At 37.8% G+C, this 20,141-nt stretch overlaps 1 protein-coding gene across 5 annotated transcripts in view; it reads left to right on the top strand.

Moving 5' to 3' along the window:
- Hnrnpr (heterogeneous nuclear ribonucleoprotein R) overlaps positions 1-16,857 on the top strand; it is a 38,845-nt gene extending 21,988 nt beyond the window's left edge. For 3 of the 5 annotated variants that reach the window (XM_042688454.1, XM_042688450.1, XM_042688451.1), the window contains 5 exons: positions 2,256-2,391; positions 5,055-5,269; positions 9,057-9,206; positions 11,734-11,855; positions 12,006-16,857. In XM_042688454.1, coding sequence (XP_042544388.1) covers positions 2,256-2,391; positions 5,055-5,269; positions 9,057-9,206; positions 11,734-11,855; positions 12,006-12,618 — 1,236 coding nt within the window. In that variant the 3' untranslated portion in view covers positions 12,619-16,857. The remainder of the gene's footprint in view (positions 1-2,255; positions 2,392-5,054; positions 5,270-9,056; positions 9,207-11,733; positions 11,856-12,005) is intronic. The other 2 variants (XM_042688455.1, XM_042688452.1) reach the window with 1 other exon arrangement.
- The last annotated feature ends 3,284 nt before the right edge of the window (positions 16,858-20,141 follow it).

Raw genomic sequence — 20,141 nt, 5'->3', positions numbered from 1 at the left:
TTATGTATTGACTGTGTATGTAATCTTTTATTTTTTTCTATGAAAGTTAAAATAAAAAAGACAAAACCACAAGAAATACTTACATTAGGGGCTGGGAAGGTGGCTCAGTGGTAGAGCACTTGCCTGGCATGCATGAGGCCCTGGGTTGGATTCCTCAGCACCACATGAGCAAAAAGAAAAATGCTGGAAGTGGCGCTGTGGCTCAAGTAGTAGAATGCTAGCCTTGAGCTGAAGAGCTGAGGGACAGCACCCAAGCCCAGAGTTCAGGCCTCACAGCCAAAAAAGAAAAGAAAAGAAATACTTACATTAAGTCTTCATAATTCTAAAAACTTATCTAATAGATTGATTGGTATCAAAAGATTCATTAAAGTATTTGGCATTGGCAGTTTTTGCTTTGGTTCCATTTAGACAAAAGTAATGTCATTTCTTTCAGTTAAACTACCGTGAAGGTGAGATGGGCTCTGAGAACATAACTAGATAACAACTGTCTGGACTCAGCTCAGGACATGGTTGTGAATTTGTTTTATTTTTGTCACAACCTAATTGTAGGGTGTGTTTTTATTCTTTCTATTTCCACGCTGTTCTTATTTCCCCCCCCCCCCCCACCCCCCCCTTGGGGCTTGAACTCTGGGTTTGGGTTCTGTCCCTGTGCTCTTTAGCTCAAGGCGAGCACTCTACTGCTTAAACCACAGCACCACTTCCGGTTTTCTTGTAGTTGATTGTAGATAAGAGTCTCATGGACTTTACTGCCTGTGCTGACTTTGAACTGTGACCCTCAGATCTTAGCTCCTGAGTAGCTGGGATTACGCCAGTGGCACCCAGCTCCTCTTTCTTTTCTTTTCTTTTCTTTTTTTTTGGGGTCCAGTCGTGGGGCCTGAACTCTGGGCCTGGGCGCTGTCCCTCAGCTCTTCAGCTCAAGGCTAGCGCTCTACCACTTGAGCCACAGTGCCACTTCTGGCTTTTTTCTTTTTGCTTGTGCAGTGCTGAGGAATCGAACCCAGGGCCTCAGGCATGCAAGGCAAGCGTTCTACCACTGAACCACCTTCCCAGCCCCAGCTCCTCTTTCTTACTCTTTAGTGACCCAGTCCTCCAACAATTCTTTTCTCTTTTTTAAGTTTTTTTTGGGTCTGGTCGTGGGGCCTGAACTCTTGGCCTGGGCGCTGTCCCTCAGCTCTTCAGCTCAAAACTGGTACTCTACCACTTGAGCCACAGCGCCACTTCTGGTCTTTTCTGCTTATGTGGTGCTGAGGAATCGAACCCAAAGCCTCATCATGCAAGGCAAGCACTCTACCGCTGAGCCACCTTCCCAGCCCCTAAAAACTTTTTTATATCTATAAAATTTTGATAGATTGAAAGTTGTTTTTTCTTTTAAATATAGTTAAACATAGTTGTCATTCTCTCTCTCTCTCTCTCTCTCTCTCTTTTTTTTTGTACTAGTCCTGGGGCCTGAACTCAGTGCCTAGGTGCTGTCCCTGAGGTTCTTTTTCTCAAGGCTAGCTTTGTACCACTTGAACTAGAGTGCTACTTCTGGCTTTTTTCTGAGTAGTTTATTAGCAATAAGAGTCTCTTGGACTTTCCTACCCAGACTGACTTTGAACAGATTCCTCAGAATCTCAGCTTTTTGAGTAGCAAGGATTACAGGTGTGAGCCACCAACACCCAGCTGTTGTCATTGTTTATGTATTCTTTGTATATTGTTCATACTGAGGACCCTGAATAATCAGTCTTGGCTATCTTTAAAACAATTCTTTGGGGGCTAGGAAGGTGGCTCAGTGGTACAGTGCTTGCCTCACATGCATGAGGCCCTGGGTTTGATGCCTCAGCACCACATAAACAGAAAAAGCCACAAATGGTGCTGTGGCTTAAGTGGTAGAGTACTAGCCTTGAGCTGAAGAGCTGAGGGACAGTGCCCAGGCTGAGTTTAGGCCCCACAACCAACAAAAAAACAAAACAAATAAAATAATTCTCTTATAGGTTAAATAAGATATTGAAATAAAATATTTGAAATAAGATATTCTAATATATTGTAAAGTTGAAAAACTGAATCATTTTTATATGGAGGAGCAGTAAATGTTAACAAAAACAAAGAAGAGACTGTAACAGTGAGGTTAAAACTATACATTTGTATTATGGCAAGCATGAGAGAACTTAGTTCAGCAAGTAGTTAGCCTTAAAACTATGGAATTTTTTAGACTAAGATCAATTGTCCTCAGATTGGGGGGGCTTGGGGGTCTCTGGTTCTTTTCTTCTTTACAGTGTGACAGCTATGAAATTCGCCCTGGTAAACACCTTGGAGTATGCATTTCTGTGGCAAACAACAGACTTTTCGTTGGATCCATTCCAAAGAATAAGACTAAAGAAAACATCCTGGAAGAATTCAGTAAAGTCACAGGTAAAACAAAAATGTATTTAGAAATTAGTTTTGGAAAATTTGTTATTTGTAAATAATTTATGAATGTTTAAAAAAGAGATATTAGTTAAACTAAAAGACTCGATGTTTGCTTTCTTTATGATGTCTTGGACTTAGCCACCTCCCTTCTTGATTTTATGGAATTTTTCCTTCTTTGTTGGTATCTCTTTGTTCAACAGTCCTTGGGAAGGCTTTCCCCCTCATATCCACTCTACTTTATATCAAGATGATAGTTCCTCCTTTCTACCTATTGACTTGTCTGCATAATTTTTTTTTTTTTGGTCGGTTGTGGGGCTTGAACTCTGAACCTGGGCACTGTTCCTGAGCTCTTCAGCTCAAGGTGAGCACTCTACCACTTGAGCCACAGTGCCACTTCCGGTTTTCTGGTGGTTAATAAGAGTCTCACAGATTTTCTTGCTCAGGCTGGCTTTGAACTGCATTCTTCAGATTTCAGCCTCCTGAGTAGCTAGAATTATAAGTGTGAGCCACCGGCACCCAGATAGATAACTTTTTATATTATAAATCCATGGAATTAATTTTATATTGTAGGTCTTTGTACTTTAATATATAACAAGCAATTTAATAAAACCTTAACCTTATTTTCATTTATTTATTTATTTTTTGTCAGTCATGGGGCTTGAATTCTGGGCCTGGGCGCTGTCCCTCAGCTCTTCAGCTCAAGGCTAGTGCTCTACCACTTGAGCTACAGCACCACTTCCCCTTATTTTCATTTATTACACACTACTTTGTTTCCCATTGTTTTTTTTTTCTTTTTTGTTGTTGTTGTTGTTGCTTTTTCTGTTGCTTGTCCTGGGGCTTGAACTCAGGTCCTGAGTATTTTTGTCAAGGCTAGCGCTCTGTTACTTGAGTCACAGCTCTACTTGTAGCTTTTTGGTGATTAATTGGAGATAAGCATCTTATGGACTTTCCTGCCTTGGTTGGTTTTGAATTGTGATCCTTACATCTCAGCCTTCTGAATAGCTGGGATTATAGGTATGAGCCACCAGCACCCAACTTCAATTTTCAAATAGTGATTGATATTAACTAATCTTATGAGTGAAGTGAAAAACAGTTTTAGACACTGCCTCTCCATATTAAAAACAACATTTCTTTCTTTACCTTTTTGTCATCTAGACATACTATCCTCTCTCTTTCTTTGAAACTGTCATCTGTTGTTCTTGTTTCAGCCTTTCTTTAATCTGAAGATATCTTCAGGTTCACATTCTTGCTCAATTGATACTCTTAGTACTGTGAACATCTCTGTGTACTGTTCTAAACTCAGCTTCTACGATAGCTCATCTTCCGTTCATTGCTTCAGCTAGATCAGGTCAGCAGAAATTGTACCTACTCTCAAATCTTGGCTTCTGATGACTTTATAGCTACTATACCCTGTGGTGTTGAGTCAGTTGCCCATTCTAGCAGTTCTCTGATTCATCATTTTTTATTGTTTACCAGCTTTTTTCTGGCATGTGTACATGTACACATGCAGGTATTTATTCAGGTGTCTTTTAAAAATGGCATCATGCTATGAATTGTGAATAAGATAGCCTTTCTCTACCTTCATAGAGCCTAAATTCTGGTAAAGGAATTCAGACCAATTAAAAAAATATATATATTGTGGTAAAAAAAAAAAAAACTCTGAAAGGGGAAATAAAAATATTATACCTGTTTCTGGGCTGGGAAGGTAGCTCAGCGGTAGAGTGCTTGCCTCACGTGCATGAGGCTCTGGGTTCAGTTCCTCAGCACCACATAAACAGAAAAGGCTGGAAGTGACACTGTGGCTCAAATGGTACAGTGCTAGCCTTGAGCTGAAGAGTTGAGAGGGATAGCATCCAGGCACATATATATGTGTGTATATATACATATACATACATACATATATGTGTATATATACACACACATATATATTATGTGTGTGTGTGTGTGTGTGTGTGTGTGTGTGTGTGTGTATAAAATCCCTGTTTCTGTCCACGGTTGAAAAGACTGTTCTGATAGATGACTTTTTTTTTTGGTCAGTCTTGGGGCTTGAAATCAGGGCCTGAGTACCATCTCTGAATTTCATTTGCTCAAGGCTAGCACTGTACCAACTTGAGCCATAGCACCATTTCTGGCTTTCTCTGTTTATGAGATAATGAGGGATCGAACCCAGGGCTTCATGCATGCTAGGCAAGCACTCTACCACTAAGCCACATTCCCAGCCCAATGTGACATTTTAAGAGGTGAAGGATAAGGTGGATATAACATACAAAGAGCAAAGCAAGTGTATTCCAAGGCAAGTCTCCAAGGCAAGAAAGAACTTGATATATTAAAGAAACTGAGAACAGGCCAGTGTTAGAAGATACAGTTGGGAATATACTTTATTTATTTTTATTTGCCAGTCCTGGGGCTTGAACTCAGGGTCTGGGCACTGTCCCTGAGCTTCTTTGGCTTGTAAGGTTTTTGATGGTGCTTTCATAAATTTTGAAATCATGTAATAGCAAACTCTGTAAAAACATTGTAGAATGTAAAATATCTTAATTGTCTACAAGGTAATTAGTACTTCATTTTGAAGATTCTTCTATCTTATACTCATTGGCAAGTGGATTTAGATCTGCCTAATCACTGAATGTGTGGTGGATGCTTTTGGCTTATATATCTGGCTGTTGGTTTAACAGAGGGTTTGGTGGACGTTATTCTCTATCATCAACCCGATGACAAAAAGAAGAATCGGGGATTCTGCTTCCTTGAATATGAAGATCACAAGTCAGCAGCACAAGCCAGACGCCGGTTGATGAGTGGAAAAGTAAAAGTATGGGGAAATGTAGTTACAGTTGAATGGGCTGACCCTGTGGAAGAACCAGATCCAGAAGTCATGGCTAAGGTAAATGCAGTTGTTTGGGTAGGGGTAGGTTACCTGTCATTTCAATTTTGTACTCAGAACAAATTTCAAGCCAGATGCTGTTAGCTCACACCTGTAATCCTAGCTACCAGGAGGTTGAGATCTGAGAACTGTGGTTCAAAGCCAACCTGGGCAGGAAAGTCCATGAGACTCTTTTTATCTCCAACTACCTACCAAAAATTTGGAAGTAGAGCTGTGGCAGAGTGGTAGAGTGCTTGCCTTAAGCTCAAAAGTTCAAGGACAGTAACCCCAGAGTTAAAGCCCCAGGACTGGCAACAAAAAGAACAAAAGAAAAGGATGAGCTGGCTCTTTCTTAGCTACTCAGAAGGCTGAGATCTGAGGATTGCAATTCAAAGCCAGCCAGGGCAGGAAGGTCCTTGAGACACTTATCTCCTATTAACTGCTTAGTCTGGGCGGGAAAGTTCTTGTGTTAACCGTCTAAAAATCAGAAATGGAGCAGTGGCTTAAAGTGGTAGAGTGCTAACCTTGAGCAAAAAAGCTCAGGTTCAAGTTCCATGATAAATACAAATTGTAGTTCTTGACTATATTTCCTTAGACAAGGAACTGACTTAACATGGAAAGAAATAACCTGTCTTGATGTGCAGGAATTTTCACTACCCATCTTTTCCTAAAAATTAAATGTAAAGGAACTAAACTTAAATTGTTTTACTTAAGTATTTCATGAACATATCTAGTGGTAGGTACCCATAGGGATCCCGAGGTTTCTCCCTCCCTCTCTCCCTCTGCCCCATCTCCCCCTCTCTCTTTTTTCCCTTCTCTTTCTCCCCGCCTCCCTCTCCCCCCTCCCTTCCTCCAGGCCCCCACCCCCTTCCCTCTCCTTCCCACCCTCCCTCTCTTCCTCCCTCTTCCCTCTCCCCCTATTTCCTTCTTTTTAAGACAGGATCTTACTATGTAGCCCAGGTTAGCTTCAGACTTGGTAGTTCTCTTGGCTTAGCTGCCCAAGTGCTTGGATTTCAATGTTGCAGTTCATTGAAAATTCTTCGCCAAGTTGGGGGTAGTTTTATAGTTTTATAGTCATTCAAAACTTAAGGGGAGGAAGTGGCACTGTGGCTCAAGTGGTAGAGCTCTATCTTTGAGCTGAAGAGCTGAGGGACAGCGCTCAGGCCCAGAGTTCAAGCCCCACGACCGACCAAAAAAAAAAGAAAAAGAAAGAAAAAAAGAAATAAAAACCTAAGGGGCTTTGGAGATTTAGCTCAGTGGAAGAGCACTTCCCTGGCAAGTACAAGGCCCCGAATTAGGTCCTCAGCTCTGGAAAAACAAAAAAACCCTAACAACCTAAGGACTTAAATGTATCTTTTCTTTGTATTTTTCTTTTTTTCCTTTTTGTTGTGCTACAATTGGAAATCAGGCTTCATTGTTAGGCAAATGCTTGAACTATACCTTCAATTCTCTCTTAAGTGTATCTTAATTAAAGAGATTCTTTGCTATTGAACATTTTGTTTGCATTGGTGCTTTATCACTTGAACTATGCCCCCCACTTTAGTTACTTTTCAAATAGGGTCTCCAGTTCATGTCTGAGCTAGTCTAGACCACAATCCTATTTACATAGTCTGAGGTAGCTGGCCTGGACCACCCAACCACATCAACCTTTTTGCCCTGGCTGGCTTCAAATTCTGATCCTCCCAGTCTCAGCCTTCCATGTAGCTAGGATTACAAGTTTGAACCACTATGCTAAGCTTAAATTTTTTGATTTTTTTTTTTTTTTTGTAGTGCTGGGGATCAAAACTCAGAGTCTTCCAGATACTAGGCAAGTACTGTACCACTGAGCTGCATCCCCAATCCTCTACTGAACTTTTTTTTTTTTCTATTTTTTTTTGTTGTTAGTCATGGGGCTTGAATTCTGGGCTGGGCGCTGCCCCTGAGCTCTTTTGCTCAAAGCTAGTGCTCTACCACTTCAGGCTGCAGCGCTATTTCCAGTTTTCTGCAGGTTAATTGGAGAGAAGAGTCTCATGAACTTTTCCTGCCCAGGCTGGCTTTGAATTGTGATCCTCAGATCTTCACCTCTTGAGTAGCTAGAATTACAGGCATGAGTCTCCAGCACCTGGCTTGAACTTTTTCTTTTCTTCGGAATATACTATTAGGAATAGTCCTATATTCCCCTCTGTAGGAGGTCTTTCTTACTGTTGACAAATAGCATATGATCAAACTTCTGTCTTCTGCCAGTTTGTTAATAAATGCTATCTCAGTGCTTTTATGGTTAGCTTTTCACTATGTATGTATTTTTTTCTTATTTCTGTGAAAAGTCATAGGGCTTTAACTCAGGGTTCCTTGAGTTATTTTGCTCAAGGCTACTGTCTAGCACTTGAGCCACAGCTCCACTTGGTGGTTAATTGGAGATAAAGATCTCATGAACCAGGCTGACTTAGAATTGCAGTTCTCAGGTCTCAGCCTCCTCAGTGGCTAGGATTAAAGGGGTGAGCCACTGGCACCCAGCCATTTTAATATTTAATATGTTTGAAGAACCATATGCATTTCTTTGTATGTACCATGTATTCATAAATACCACCTACTTTTCTATTCATTTATTGAACTTTTTCTTATTTATGGTACTCTGATGCAAAAAAGTATTTCTTTTGTATTGTAAGTTGCAAATATTTTTTCATATTTGTGATTTGACTGCTTGTGTTTTTTTGCCATTTGGAAGCTGATTTCAGTAGTTGAATGTATCACTCATGATTTTTTACAGTTTTTAGAATTTAAGTCATAAGGCTATTCGATTCCAACTTATATAAAAGGATGACCCTTTTTTTTTTTTGCCGGTCATGGGGCCTGAACTCTGGGCCTGGGCACTGTCCCTCAGCTCTTCAGCTCAAGGCTAGTGCTCTACCACTGGAGCCACAGCGCCACTTCCGGCTTTTTCTGTTTATGTGGTGCTGAGGAATCGAACCCAGGGCCTCATGCTTGCAAGGCATGCACTCTACCGCTGAGCTACCTTCCCAGCCCTGTTCTAATATTTTCATAATTTCCTCACTTATTCAAAATTTTGATCTATTTGACCAAGTTTATCTTGATATATATTGTGAACTCTGAACCAACTTTCATTTTTTTCCTCAGTGGTGCTACAATTCAATGATTTTATGTTTTACAATTACTTATATCTAGTAGGATTAGTCTCTAGATTTTCTCTCCCCTGATAGTTTTACAATTATTTATTATTATTATTATTATTGCCAGTCCTGGGGCTTGATGAACTCGAGGCCTGGATACTTTCCCTGAGCTTCTTTATGCTCAAGGCTAGCTCTCTCCCACTTGAGCCACAGTGACACCAGAAGCCTTTTCTGTTTATGTGGTACTGAGGAATCAAACCCAGGGCTTCATGCATGCTAGGCAAGCCCTCTACCACTAAGCCACATTCCCAGTCTTAGATTATTTTTTCATATGTATTCTGGAAAGTTATAGTAGGGACAAATAAACCCTTGTCTGAGGGTGAACCTAGGGATTATGTTAAATTTGTGAATTAACTTAGTAATAATATATATTGGTTCCTTGAATATTGTATGTAATATTAAGTGTTTTAGTGATGAATAAAGAATTTAGGAACCAACCATTTATATAAACTTAAAAATATATTGGTAAACAAATATTAGAATTGCTTTCTTGACAGTCTTGTACTTTCTGTGAAAGCACTTTTAGCACTCTGCTTTAGAAAAGAAAAGCCTATATGCCATGAAGACAGGAAGAAATATTTTTTAAGACTTCAGCTAAAATTAAGTAGCCAATGCCAATTTTGTATATTTGTTGCTATTAGGTGAAAGTTTTATTTGTGAGAAACTTGGCTACTACAGTGACAGAAGAAATATTGGAAAAATCATTTTCTGAATTTGGAAAACTTGAAAGAGTAAAGAAGTTGAAAGATTATGCATTTGTCCATTTTGAAGACAGAGGAGCCGCTGTTAAGGTAGAAGTTGTGAGATTTTTCTTGTTATTTTACTTTTGTTGTTGAAACTATAAACACGCAAGTGACTTTAAAAACAAAATCGATTTTTAACTTTTTTGTTGTATGGTGCTAAGGATGGAATTTAGGGCCTCACTTAAACCAGACAAGCATTCTACCCCTGAGGTACACCTGACACCTGGGTTTTAGCTGTGAAACTTTCTCTTAACCATGTTTATAAAGTGGTAGTATAATACAGGTAAGATTCCAGAGACAGATTATTACTGAGTTTGTGATCTCAGTTAAAGTCTTCGTTGTTTTTGTAACCCTAAGGTTGTGATAACACGATGCCTTGGAAGTATTACATGATAATATAATTAGCTACTATAAATGCTAAACAGGAACAAATATTTTATTCCTACTATGTTTACCTGAGTACTGTGGACCTGTGAAAGTGACTTGCCATACAGTATCGCATTTTTTTTTGTGTGGGGAGGGGTCCCGTCATTGGTCCTGAACTCTGGGCCTGGGTGCTGTCCCTCAGCTCTTCAGCTCAAGGCTAGCGCTCTACCACTTGAGCCACAGCGCAACGTCCGGCTTTTTTTTTTTCTTTTTGCTTATGTGGTGCTGAGGAATCGAACCCAGGGCCTCAGGCATGCAAGGCAAATGTTCTACCACTGAGCCACCTTCCCAGCCCACAGTATAGCATTTAATTCAGTACTAAGGAAAGAGTTCCTTACAATTTTACCTTTAGCCATTATATTTCTAGTAATTTTAGAGTTAGAATAATATTGATTGTTTTGCTGGTTTCAGTAATTATTAAGAGATATTTCTTGTTTGTCATAGTTGACTTATTCCTTGGTGATAGTAATGAAAAATGGTAAAAAGTATCTTACAGAGTGTCTGGAATATAAACCTAAATATGCTGCTAGTTATTATGCTGTTAATAATTAATTAGCACCATCTTTTTTTTTTTTTTTTTTTTTTTTTTATTTTATTTTATTTTTTATTTTTTTTTTGTTTTGTTTTTGGGTCCGGTTGTGGGGCCTGAACTCTTGGCCTGAGCGCTGAGGAGCTCTTCAGCTCAAGGCTAGTACTCTATCACTTGAGCCACAGCCCCACTTCCGGCTTTTTCCTTTTTGCTTATGTGGTGCTGAGGAATCGAACCCAGGGCCTCACGCATGCAAGGCAAACGCTCTACCACTGAGCCACCTTCCCAGCCCAATTAGCACCATCTTTAAAGGGTGAACTTTCCAGCTTCTTATTTCTGCCTTCTTGGGGTATCTGGAATATAAACCTAAATTATGCTGCTGCTTATTAAGCTGTTAATAATAGATCAGCACCATCTTTCAAGGGTAAACTTGCCAGTTTTCTTCTTTCTGCCTTCTTCCCTGGAGGAGAGTATGATCAAGACAGAATGCTTAAGCCTGCTTTATGTAATTAGGAAGGTGGATCCAAAATGCTAGTTTGGTTGTTTTTCTACATGTTCTATTGGTAGTGTATTGCCACTTCTAATTTGAGCATTTTTTCCCCCTGCCAGGCTACTTACTGCTTTAAAACGAGTCTAGTGTAGGGTTTTTCATTTGTTTTTGTGGTGCTGGGGATCAAATCCAGAGCCTCCAGCATAGTAGGTAAGCGCTTTTATCACTAAGCTACAACCCAAGTCCCAGTGTAGACTGATTTGCTTCCTCGTGGGATCTAATGAGGAAATACAAGATTTATAACTTGTTATATAATCTAATTTTATTTTGTTTGGCTTCTGAAATTTTCAGTGGTATAGACCAATTAATAAATACATATAATACTTTCTATATATTCTTTTTTATTCTGTTGTTATTGAATAATTTAATAATTCAGTAGAAGATTATTTATAGTAACTGGTAGCATAATTTGCCAAAGAAGCTTACCAAACAGATTTTCTAGTCCAGAACTTGAGAGTTACTCTCTAGGATTGTCTGGGCACATTATTCATATTCCATTCTTTTGCTTGTAGCATAAAATCCTTGTGTTTGTGTGTGTGTGTGTGTGTGTTCACGCACGCGTGCGTGCGCGCCTGTGCATGTGCGCATCCTAATCCTGGGGCTTGAACTCAGGACCTGTGCATTGTCCCTGAGCTTCTTTGGCTTAAGGCTCTACTCCTTGAGCCACAGCGCCACTTTTGGTTTTCTGGTGGTTAATTAGAGATAAAAGTCTCACAGACTTCTTGCTTGGGCTGGCTTTAAACTACAGTTGACTGATCTTAGCCTCTGAGTATCTATAGGATTACAGGTCTGAGCCACCAGTGCCCGGCAAGGCAGGTATTTTACTTTTTAAAATGTAATAGGAAGATATCAACTTGGTTCTCAATGTAATTTTTATATGTAAAAATCAAGGTAGAAAGGAAGGAATACTTTTTTAATTAAAATTTTTTTTTATTTGAAGAACTTTTTTAAGAAAAAACCTTTTGGCTAGATTAATTTTATAAATCAATTGTAAAATCATTTACTAAGTATTAAATAATGACATATTTCTAAATTTTCTTATAAAATCATTTTTTTCTAATTTTGTATAGGCTATGGATGAGATGAATGGAAAAGAAATAGAAGGGGAAGAAATTGAAATAGTGTTAGCTAAGCCACCAGACAAGAAAAGGAAAGAGCGCCAAGCTGCTCGACAGGCTTCCAGAAATACTGCGTGAGTGTATATTTTAGTAGATTTGTCTTTGAATGAAGTATACTTGATAGTAGAGATCACATTAATAAACAAAGTCAGGATGAGTCTAAGAGTCTTGAAACAAGCTAATTTTTTTTTCTTTTCTCTCTTCTCCCTTTCTTCCTGTGTTAGGTATGAAGATTATTACTATCATCCTCCTCCTCGAATGCCTCCTCCAATGAGAGGTCGAGGTCGTGGTGGAGGGAGAGGTGGATATGGCTACCCTCCAGATTACTATGGCTATGAAGATTATTATGATGATTACTATGGTTATGATTATCACGACTATCGTGGAGGCTATGAAGATCCCTACTACGGCTATGATGATGGCTATGCAGTAAGAGGAAGAGGAGGAGGAAGGGGAGGGCGAGGTGCTCCACCACCACCGAGGGGGCGGGGAGCACCACCTCCAAGAGGTAGAGCTGGCTATTCACAAAGGGGGGCACCTTTGGGACCACCAAGAGGTTCTAGGGGTGGCAGAGGGGGTCCTGCACAACAGCAGAGAGGTCGTGGTTCCCGTGGAGCTCGGGGAAATCGTGGGGGTAATGTAGGAGGCAAGAGAAAGGCAGATGGGTACAACCAGCCTGATTCCAAGCGTCGACAGACCAACAACCAACAGAACTGGGGTTCCCAGCCCATCGCTCAGCAGCCGCTTCAGCAAGGTGGTGACTATTCTGGTAACTATGGTTACAATAATGACAACCAGGAATTTTATCAGGATACTTATGGGCAACAGTGGAAATAGACAAGTGAGGGCTTGAAAATGATACTGGCAAGATACGATTGGCTCTAGATCTACATTCTTCAAAAACAAAATTGGCCTAACTGTTTCATCTTTAAGTAGCAATTTGCTGCCATTTGTATTGAGCAGAAGAAATCACTATTGTGTATATACTCAAGTCTTTTTATTTTTCTTCTTTTCAAAGATGCTCTTGGACATTATTGGGCTTGCAGAGTTCCCTTATTCTGGGGATTACAATGCTTTTATCGTTTCAGGCTTCATTTTAGCTTCAGCAAAAGCTGTTAAATCATGATTTTGCAGAAACCTTTGGTTTGGACAGTTTCCTTTTTTTTTTTTTGGATTTGGGATAGATTACATAGGAGTATGAAGTATGCTGTAAATAAAAATACAAGCTAGTGCTTTGTCTTAGTAGTTTTAAGAAATTAAAGCAAACAAATTTAAGTTTTCTTGTATTGAAAATAACCTATGATTGTATGTTTTGCATTCCTAGAAGTAGGTTAACTGTGTTTTTAAATTGTTATAACTTCACACCTTTTTGAAATCTGCCCTACAAAATTTGTTTGGCTTAAACGTCAAAGCCGTGACAATTTGTTCTTTGATGTGATTGTATTTCCAATTTCTTGTTCATGTAAGATTTCAATAAAACTCAAAAATCTATTCAAAACATTACCTATTTCAAATTCAATTGTGTCCTAAAACATTATTTTATTCGTAATATTTGCAAGGAATATTGTTTTCAAAGTATAACTGCCTATGTGAGTGATCAAATTCATGCAAAATTTCTTGTCTTTTCCAAGATGTATCGTGGATATCAGATTGAGGATTAGCCTAAATTCAAGTATTTATTCGAAATAGCATTTCATTGATTGGTGTTCTCTTACAATCTCTTCTAATTTTGAAATTTTATCCTTTTATTTTTATAAAAAAATTTTCAGAGGTTTTTGAACATTTTTGCAGGCATTGGATAATTTGCATTAAAACAAATAAAATGGGACTGGGGAAGCAGACTGCAATTTAATTTGACCCACATTCTTTCTATCAAGGATATCTTGTGGCTGAAGACCTTATTGCTGTAAGTGAAAGTACACAGAGGAGACTGTTAGTACTGTGACATCCTTTGCACTGTGCATTAAACTCCAGTTTTAGTATACACGATGGTCACTGGTCACTGCCATTTCAGTTACTAGTGCTAGTAAATTTGCTTTGGGAAACAGTCATGCCTTGTCAGAGAGGCTTTTAAAGATCTGGTAGCTATACCTTTAACCTTCTGTTACTACCTCTTTTATTTACAACGTCTAATGGCTATTTTTGTTGGCCACATAGTACCCTCTATTTCCTTGTTTCCTCTGGAAATTCTGATGTAGTTTGTGAGTGAGGTGAACAGAAGAATATAAATTTTACAGTGCTAAACATTCACTCTACCACTGAGCTATACCTTCAACTACCCTTCTAGTTATATAAGCCAATGGGAAATATTTAAAATGGACACACCATTATTTTATGTTTTGTTCCTGTTTGGTGTCTTTTGTGATAGCAGTATTAAATTTCAAAATCATGACTCACTTAATTATTCGTGAGCTTGTTTAGATCATATTTTGGGCTTCATGACTTCTACTTTGAATTTAAAAAATTAACATTTGCTGATGATAACCAATGTATCTCATTTCTTTTTCAAAGTTCACTCATGGCACAGCATAGTAATTTAACAAGTCTTATTAATAGTCCTCTTATATTTTGGAAACTGATAAAGGAATTTTGTGGGCTATTACAGCTGCAAGTTAGCATGGGTGTTTGGTAAGGTTTAGAGTCACTTATTTTTATTACACCCATGTGTGCAAATTGATACCAAATATTCTTTAAATGCTACTTAAACTTTAACAATACAAATGAAATTACAAGTCTAAATTAGAACTGAATAAATTATTGATTTTTCTTGGAAAGAACAAAATCTACAAGTAAAACTTGAGTTGCTTATATTTTTGTTTCATAAGCTTAGAAAATCATCACAAAAACTAGAAATGGAATAGAAATGAAGAAGTAGTTTATTGGTTCTTCTGTGCCTACCATAAAACAAAAACCCTAGCACCTCCTCAAAAAAAAGAAACCATCAAAATTTGTATTCCATATAAAATTCTTTCATTGCAAATTATATTTTGAATTTAAGAATAGCCATCTCTCCTCTGTCCTGCTCACTAATTAAAAATGTATCTGCAGAGGTTCCTTCTAATATTTGCTGTGTTTTTATTATTTATTGAAAAAGCATAACCTATAAATATTAAATTTCACTTCAGAGCTTTTCTTTTTTGATACCTTATAAATTATCACCTGTAGTAACATTCAGAGAAAATAAATTTGGAGCTCAACTTTTCACAGAAGTAACAACTCCACAAATCTGGAAAGTGTCAGTTGAGGGAAATCTTCTAGATACTCATTTAGGGATTTTGTTGTTGCTGTTTGTTTTTTGTTTTTGTTTTTGTTTTTTTTTGGTTGCGTGTGTGTGTGTGTGTGTGTCTTTTTAATATAGGCTTAAAATTGAGCTCTGAGGAATTTGGCTTTCTGTTCTGCCTTTCTATCTTTTTCCCCCAAAACCTGATTGTTAATTATAAGCCTGTCACACTACAGTGTGTGTTAGGAAGTAATACCTATACTGAGTAGACCTCTTTGTAGGTATCCTCCTAAGATTGACAAATACACCTCTTTCCCATAATGGAATGCTAATTTTTATTTGATCACTCATTTATAGCAGTTGTTTAGAAGTATTCTATGAAGGTGTTTTAATTACTTAAAAGCAAAAAAGTCCTAATAAGTTGCCAGATTTCTAATAAATCCAAGTTTATTTGATCAAAATCATAAGAAAAAAATGAGTGCAGTTCTGTAGTTTTTTATTTTTCCAAAGAAAAGGGTTCAGAATAATTGTTTTTAATTTTTCTTAGTTACTGGGGTTATTCTGCAAAAGAAAGCCCAATGCTTTCTGTTAGTAGTAGGTAATTTTTCTTGAAAGAGACTTTAAATTCTGATTTAGGAACTGAATCTTTTTACAGAGATCAACATTCATTAAAATAAGTTAATGTGTTTTAAATTATAGAAGAAAAGGGATATAAAATTACACTACTAGTATAAAGCCTTATAATATTATTGAAATTCATTACATCATTTGCCTCCTGCCCATTTGAATATAATCATACCTATGTTTTATTAATTGTGTATTATTTGTAAAACCAAACCTTTCCAGTGAATACTTACTATAAGGCTATAACTTCTGTTGTGGAGACTTATAAATTTGTTTAACCTTTTTTATTTTCCAAAGATTTCTATACAAAAGCTATCCTAAAAGAAAATCAACTGTAGTTGATATTGTATTGTCTTTTATGTGGTATCATAAATGAGCAACTGAGAAAAAGCCTTATAGAAAGAGTGCACTGGATTTACAAGTGTGTTTATGTTTCTCTTAAGATTGGGAGCTTCTGTTAACTTAGGGACAGAGTTGTTCTGATTGAACCAGTGGATTGGATTACTGACTGGAGAATCCTTGTAGCAAATCCATTAATCAGACATATTTACTTCCACATTAGAAGCTTTCAACCCAGTCTTATTTTTGAAATGCAAATACAAGCTTTAAAATATTACTTAATAAATTGGTTAGAAATTTACTATAAATATTGGAAGTTACAATAATCCTAGATTTTTTTTTCTTTGAAAATACATGCATAAATATTTTTTTAATTTAGAGGTTACCAGAAGCTCTGGTTTTGTTTTGGTTTGGTTTTTAATCATTTTCAGATGTTATCCAGAAATCTGCAAGTATTCTTTTCCTGTTTTAACTCCTTCCTTTTATCACCTGACTATCAGGGAAGCGAGGTTGAGGCTGCCCTGACCTGACATGTCATGATGTCGACTTGCTAGGTGGGGTTCGCTGGGGACGATAACCAGTGGAATTGTTGGTAAGAACTTTTTTTTTCTTATTTATTTTTTTTTTATCAGTAGTGGGGCAATGATTATGGGAGAGTACCCATATTCTATAAGTGGACAATTGTAGAAAAATAAGATTTTAGTATTAAATCTGTTCTTAATAGGAACTTATGAAAAGAAGTTCACTCATTCTCAGATTAGTAGCTGATGACAGGAAAGGCCGGCAAATATTAGGTACTGAAATACTCAAAGAATAATTGAACTTATCAAGATAAGACTCCTTAAAATCTAAAACATTTGTTGGAGAAATAAAGTTGCTTTGTTTTACTGTGATTTCAGTTCCTCTGATTGATATTTATTGTATTTTATTATGTAGCTTGATATATAGTGCATTTTATAAGATATTTATTGCTCACTAATTTTAGGGAAATACTGATTTGAGGGTTTTACATTAAAAGATAATTTATTTTTTAAAATCTTCTAAACATTATAAAATTAAGCTTGAAAGTTCTTGCAGTCTTTCAAAACTATGATATCAATTTAGTTACCTTTGGATCAATAGGAAATTATGTAGTTGAAATTTTAAGACCCTTGAACATGAACAGAAAACCACAGACATGGGGGTCAGGGTGTAGCTTAGTTGTAGGCCTTGTCATTAGCATGCTAGAGCCTCTGGATTCATTCCTCAGCCAAAAAAGAAACATAGGCCTGTTAACTGATAAGACTTGTAGAAATTGGTAGCATTAAGACTTAAAATTTAGGTGATTGCTACAGATTTAAAATCTCTCATCTTTCTGCTGGTGTGGTGTTACTTATCTATAATCCTAGCATTAGGAGGTGGAAGCAGGAGGATCTTGAGTTCAAGGCTAGCTTGAGTTATTTAATAAGGCCCTGTCTCAAAAATCCAGCTCAGTGGTAGAGTATTTGTCTACCATGTACAAAGTCCTAGGTTTGATTCTTAGCACTACCACCACCACCAGTACAAAAACCACCCCTCCTACCCGCCCACACAAATAGGGGCAGATGGCTCACACCTGTAATCCTAGCTACTGAGGAGGCTTAGATCTGAGGATCAGTTTCAAAGCCAGCCTGGAGAGCAAAGTCCATGAGACTTTTCTCCAGTTAAGTACCAGAAAACCAGAAGTGTCTCAGTGGCTGAAAGTGGTAGTGTTGGCTTTGAGCAAAAAAATCTCAGATACAGCACCCAGACCCTGAGTTCAAGTCCCACCACTCACAGAAATTAAAATTAAGAAAAGATTTCACAGTGGTTAAGTGTAAATTGAAAGTAAAAATTAGTAACTAGGCACATACCACATAAAATAATTGTAGTAGGTGCTGGGCATCAATGGCTCACACCAATAATTCTAGCAACTCAGGAGGCTAAGGTCTTGAGGATCGTGATTTGAAGGCAGCTCAGACAGGAAAATCCATGAGACTCCAATTAACTGCCAAAAAGCTGGAAGTAAGCTGTGGCTCAAGTATTAGAGCTCTAGCTTTGAGCACAAAAGCTCAGGGACAGCACACAGGCCCTGAGTTGAAGCCCTAGTAATGGGGAACACATGTACACACACACACACACACACACACACACACACACTAATAGGCTATGATACGGGGGCACGCGTACACACACAGACACCTTCTAATAGGATATGATACTGATTAAAAGTAATGAAAACACCTGTTCTTCATGCCTAAACAACCTCCTCAGTATTCTTACAGAACTTGACCTTCTTTACTGGTTGGAGGTATCAGTGTAGAGTGAATCTTTAGGTGTTACACATGTGCTGGTCAGTATTACAAATATAAATGCTTGTTTCTAAGTTTGCTGTAGACCACTTGTACATCACTAATGGAATTATACTGGAAGAATTACAGCTATTGCAATGTGATATTAAGTTATTTGTTTCTCTTCTGATGTAGTTTATGCATGTGTCAGTGATAGAAAAAAAATCAGTGTATAGAACTTTAAAGATTGCACTAAAGTTAAAGTATGCTCTTTGGGAAATGTGGTAAGTGAAAGAATTTTCAGATACTTCTGATGAATTTGTGTAAGTTAAGTGGAATATAGAGCAAATTTGTTCACTTTACACATTTGCAACAAAATACATTTCAAAATACATTCCAAAATGGAGGAGGCACTGCAAGAAAACTTAAATTGCTCAGATATGAATAAGGGCTCCTACTTTATGTAGCAACTTGTCAGGATCCCATGAACATGTTTATCTTGATTTCTCACATGTGAAGGTTGAGCAGAAGGGATTTCTCTAGCCTGTTCAATAACAGGTAGACTTGTACTTCAATGAGTCTTACTGTGATGTTTAGTAATGTATTGGAAAGCTGTTTCTATAATTGGATTGAAAGCTCCTGCAAACATTAAATTGCTGATATACATACAGTAATATGAAAAAAATCCAAATTGGAATAATTTACAAGACTTTTTCCATTGAATTATCACTTTATGAAAAACCATGCTTTTGGTACAGTGTTCGTGTACCTTAACTGTATTCGAATATTTGTACAATGTTAATATTTTTAATAAAATTTAACATGTTCAAAATGTTGTGTTGGTGATTTTGGATGGGGCGTGATGGATTCAGTTATAAAACAGATTCAATAGTTAAGACATTTGAATGGAGTTCTTTTACTCTAGTGTTATTTCTTAATTAAAGGAAGGTAGTGAAGGAGTGACATAGTAGAATACAAGGACTGGATTCCTGAGGGGTTGTTATTTTGTCAGGAAGTACCTTGTTGGGTTTGGACCTGGGTCTAGAGGTATCAGGTAGGAATGTTGGCTTTTGCATTACAGCTTGCCAGTGCAGTTTTTCTGTGCCAATTGTTGCATAACCATGTTAGAACGGATCCCTACAGAACCCAAGGAGATGGGCAAGTAGAAACACTTTCTTGTACTTTCAGGAGGTTTTTTTTTTTTTATTGTCTTGGGTCTTTAACATGGTGCCACAAGAGGAGAAGTGGTGAGGGGTCTTGAGGAAGGCTGTTGGAGGGCTTGGGTGCATGAGTGGGATGTATCAGCAGTGCACTTGAAAGTGCCGTGTGTGGGGCTCTCGAACACAGCTTTTGTTTTCACATTTATCCCATTCTCTTACAGGTTGCTTAGTACAGTACTTTTTCTGACTTATTTTCCTTGAGATATACTTAGATCTCCACTAGTCAAAAAGGTGGAAGTTCTGCAGCACAAAATGAAAATTGGTGTAGAGTGATGTGCTCATTCCTCTGCATGTTGTGCTTTAGTAACCAACAAGACTTTAGAGGAGGCAATAGGACCTAATGGTCTGTGAGCAAACTGAGTTGTAAGGAGAGTAGTAATATATTCTGCTTTGTTCTTAAGCAAAAATACCTCAACTTGGGCACCTTTAGGTGTCTTCAACCAGAAGAGGGATGGAGGACAAGTGTACTGATTTGTAATATTTTCCAAAAATAAAGGAAGATTGCTTTTGAAAAGTTTTTTAAGCTTAGCCTCTATTGGTACCTGAATGCTGAATTTAATTATTAGTTTGTTTTTTGGGGTTTTCTTTTTTTTGGGTCCGGTCGTGGAGCCTGAACTCTGGGCCTGGGCACTGTCCCTCAGCTCTTCAGCTCAAGGCTAGCGCGCTACC

This window comes from Dipodomys spectabilis, unplaced genomic scaffold (assembly GCF_019054845.1).
Source record: "Dipodomys spectabilis isolate Male_0828 unplaced genomic scaffold, ASM1905484v1 ptg000118l, whole genome shotgun sequence".
Classification (NCBI taxonomy): Eukaryota; Metazoa; Chordata; class Mammalia; order Rodentia; family Heteromyidae; genus Dipodomys; species Dipodomys spectabilis.
The sequence above is the reverse complement of the archived record's forward strand: the minus strand, read 5'-3'. Positions and strand labels throughout refer to the sequence as shown.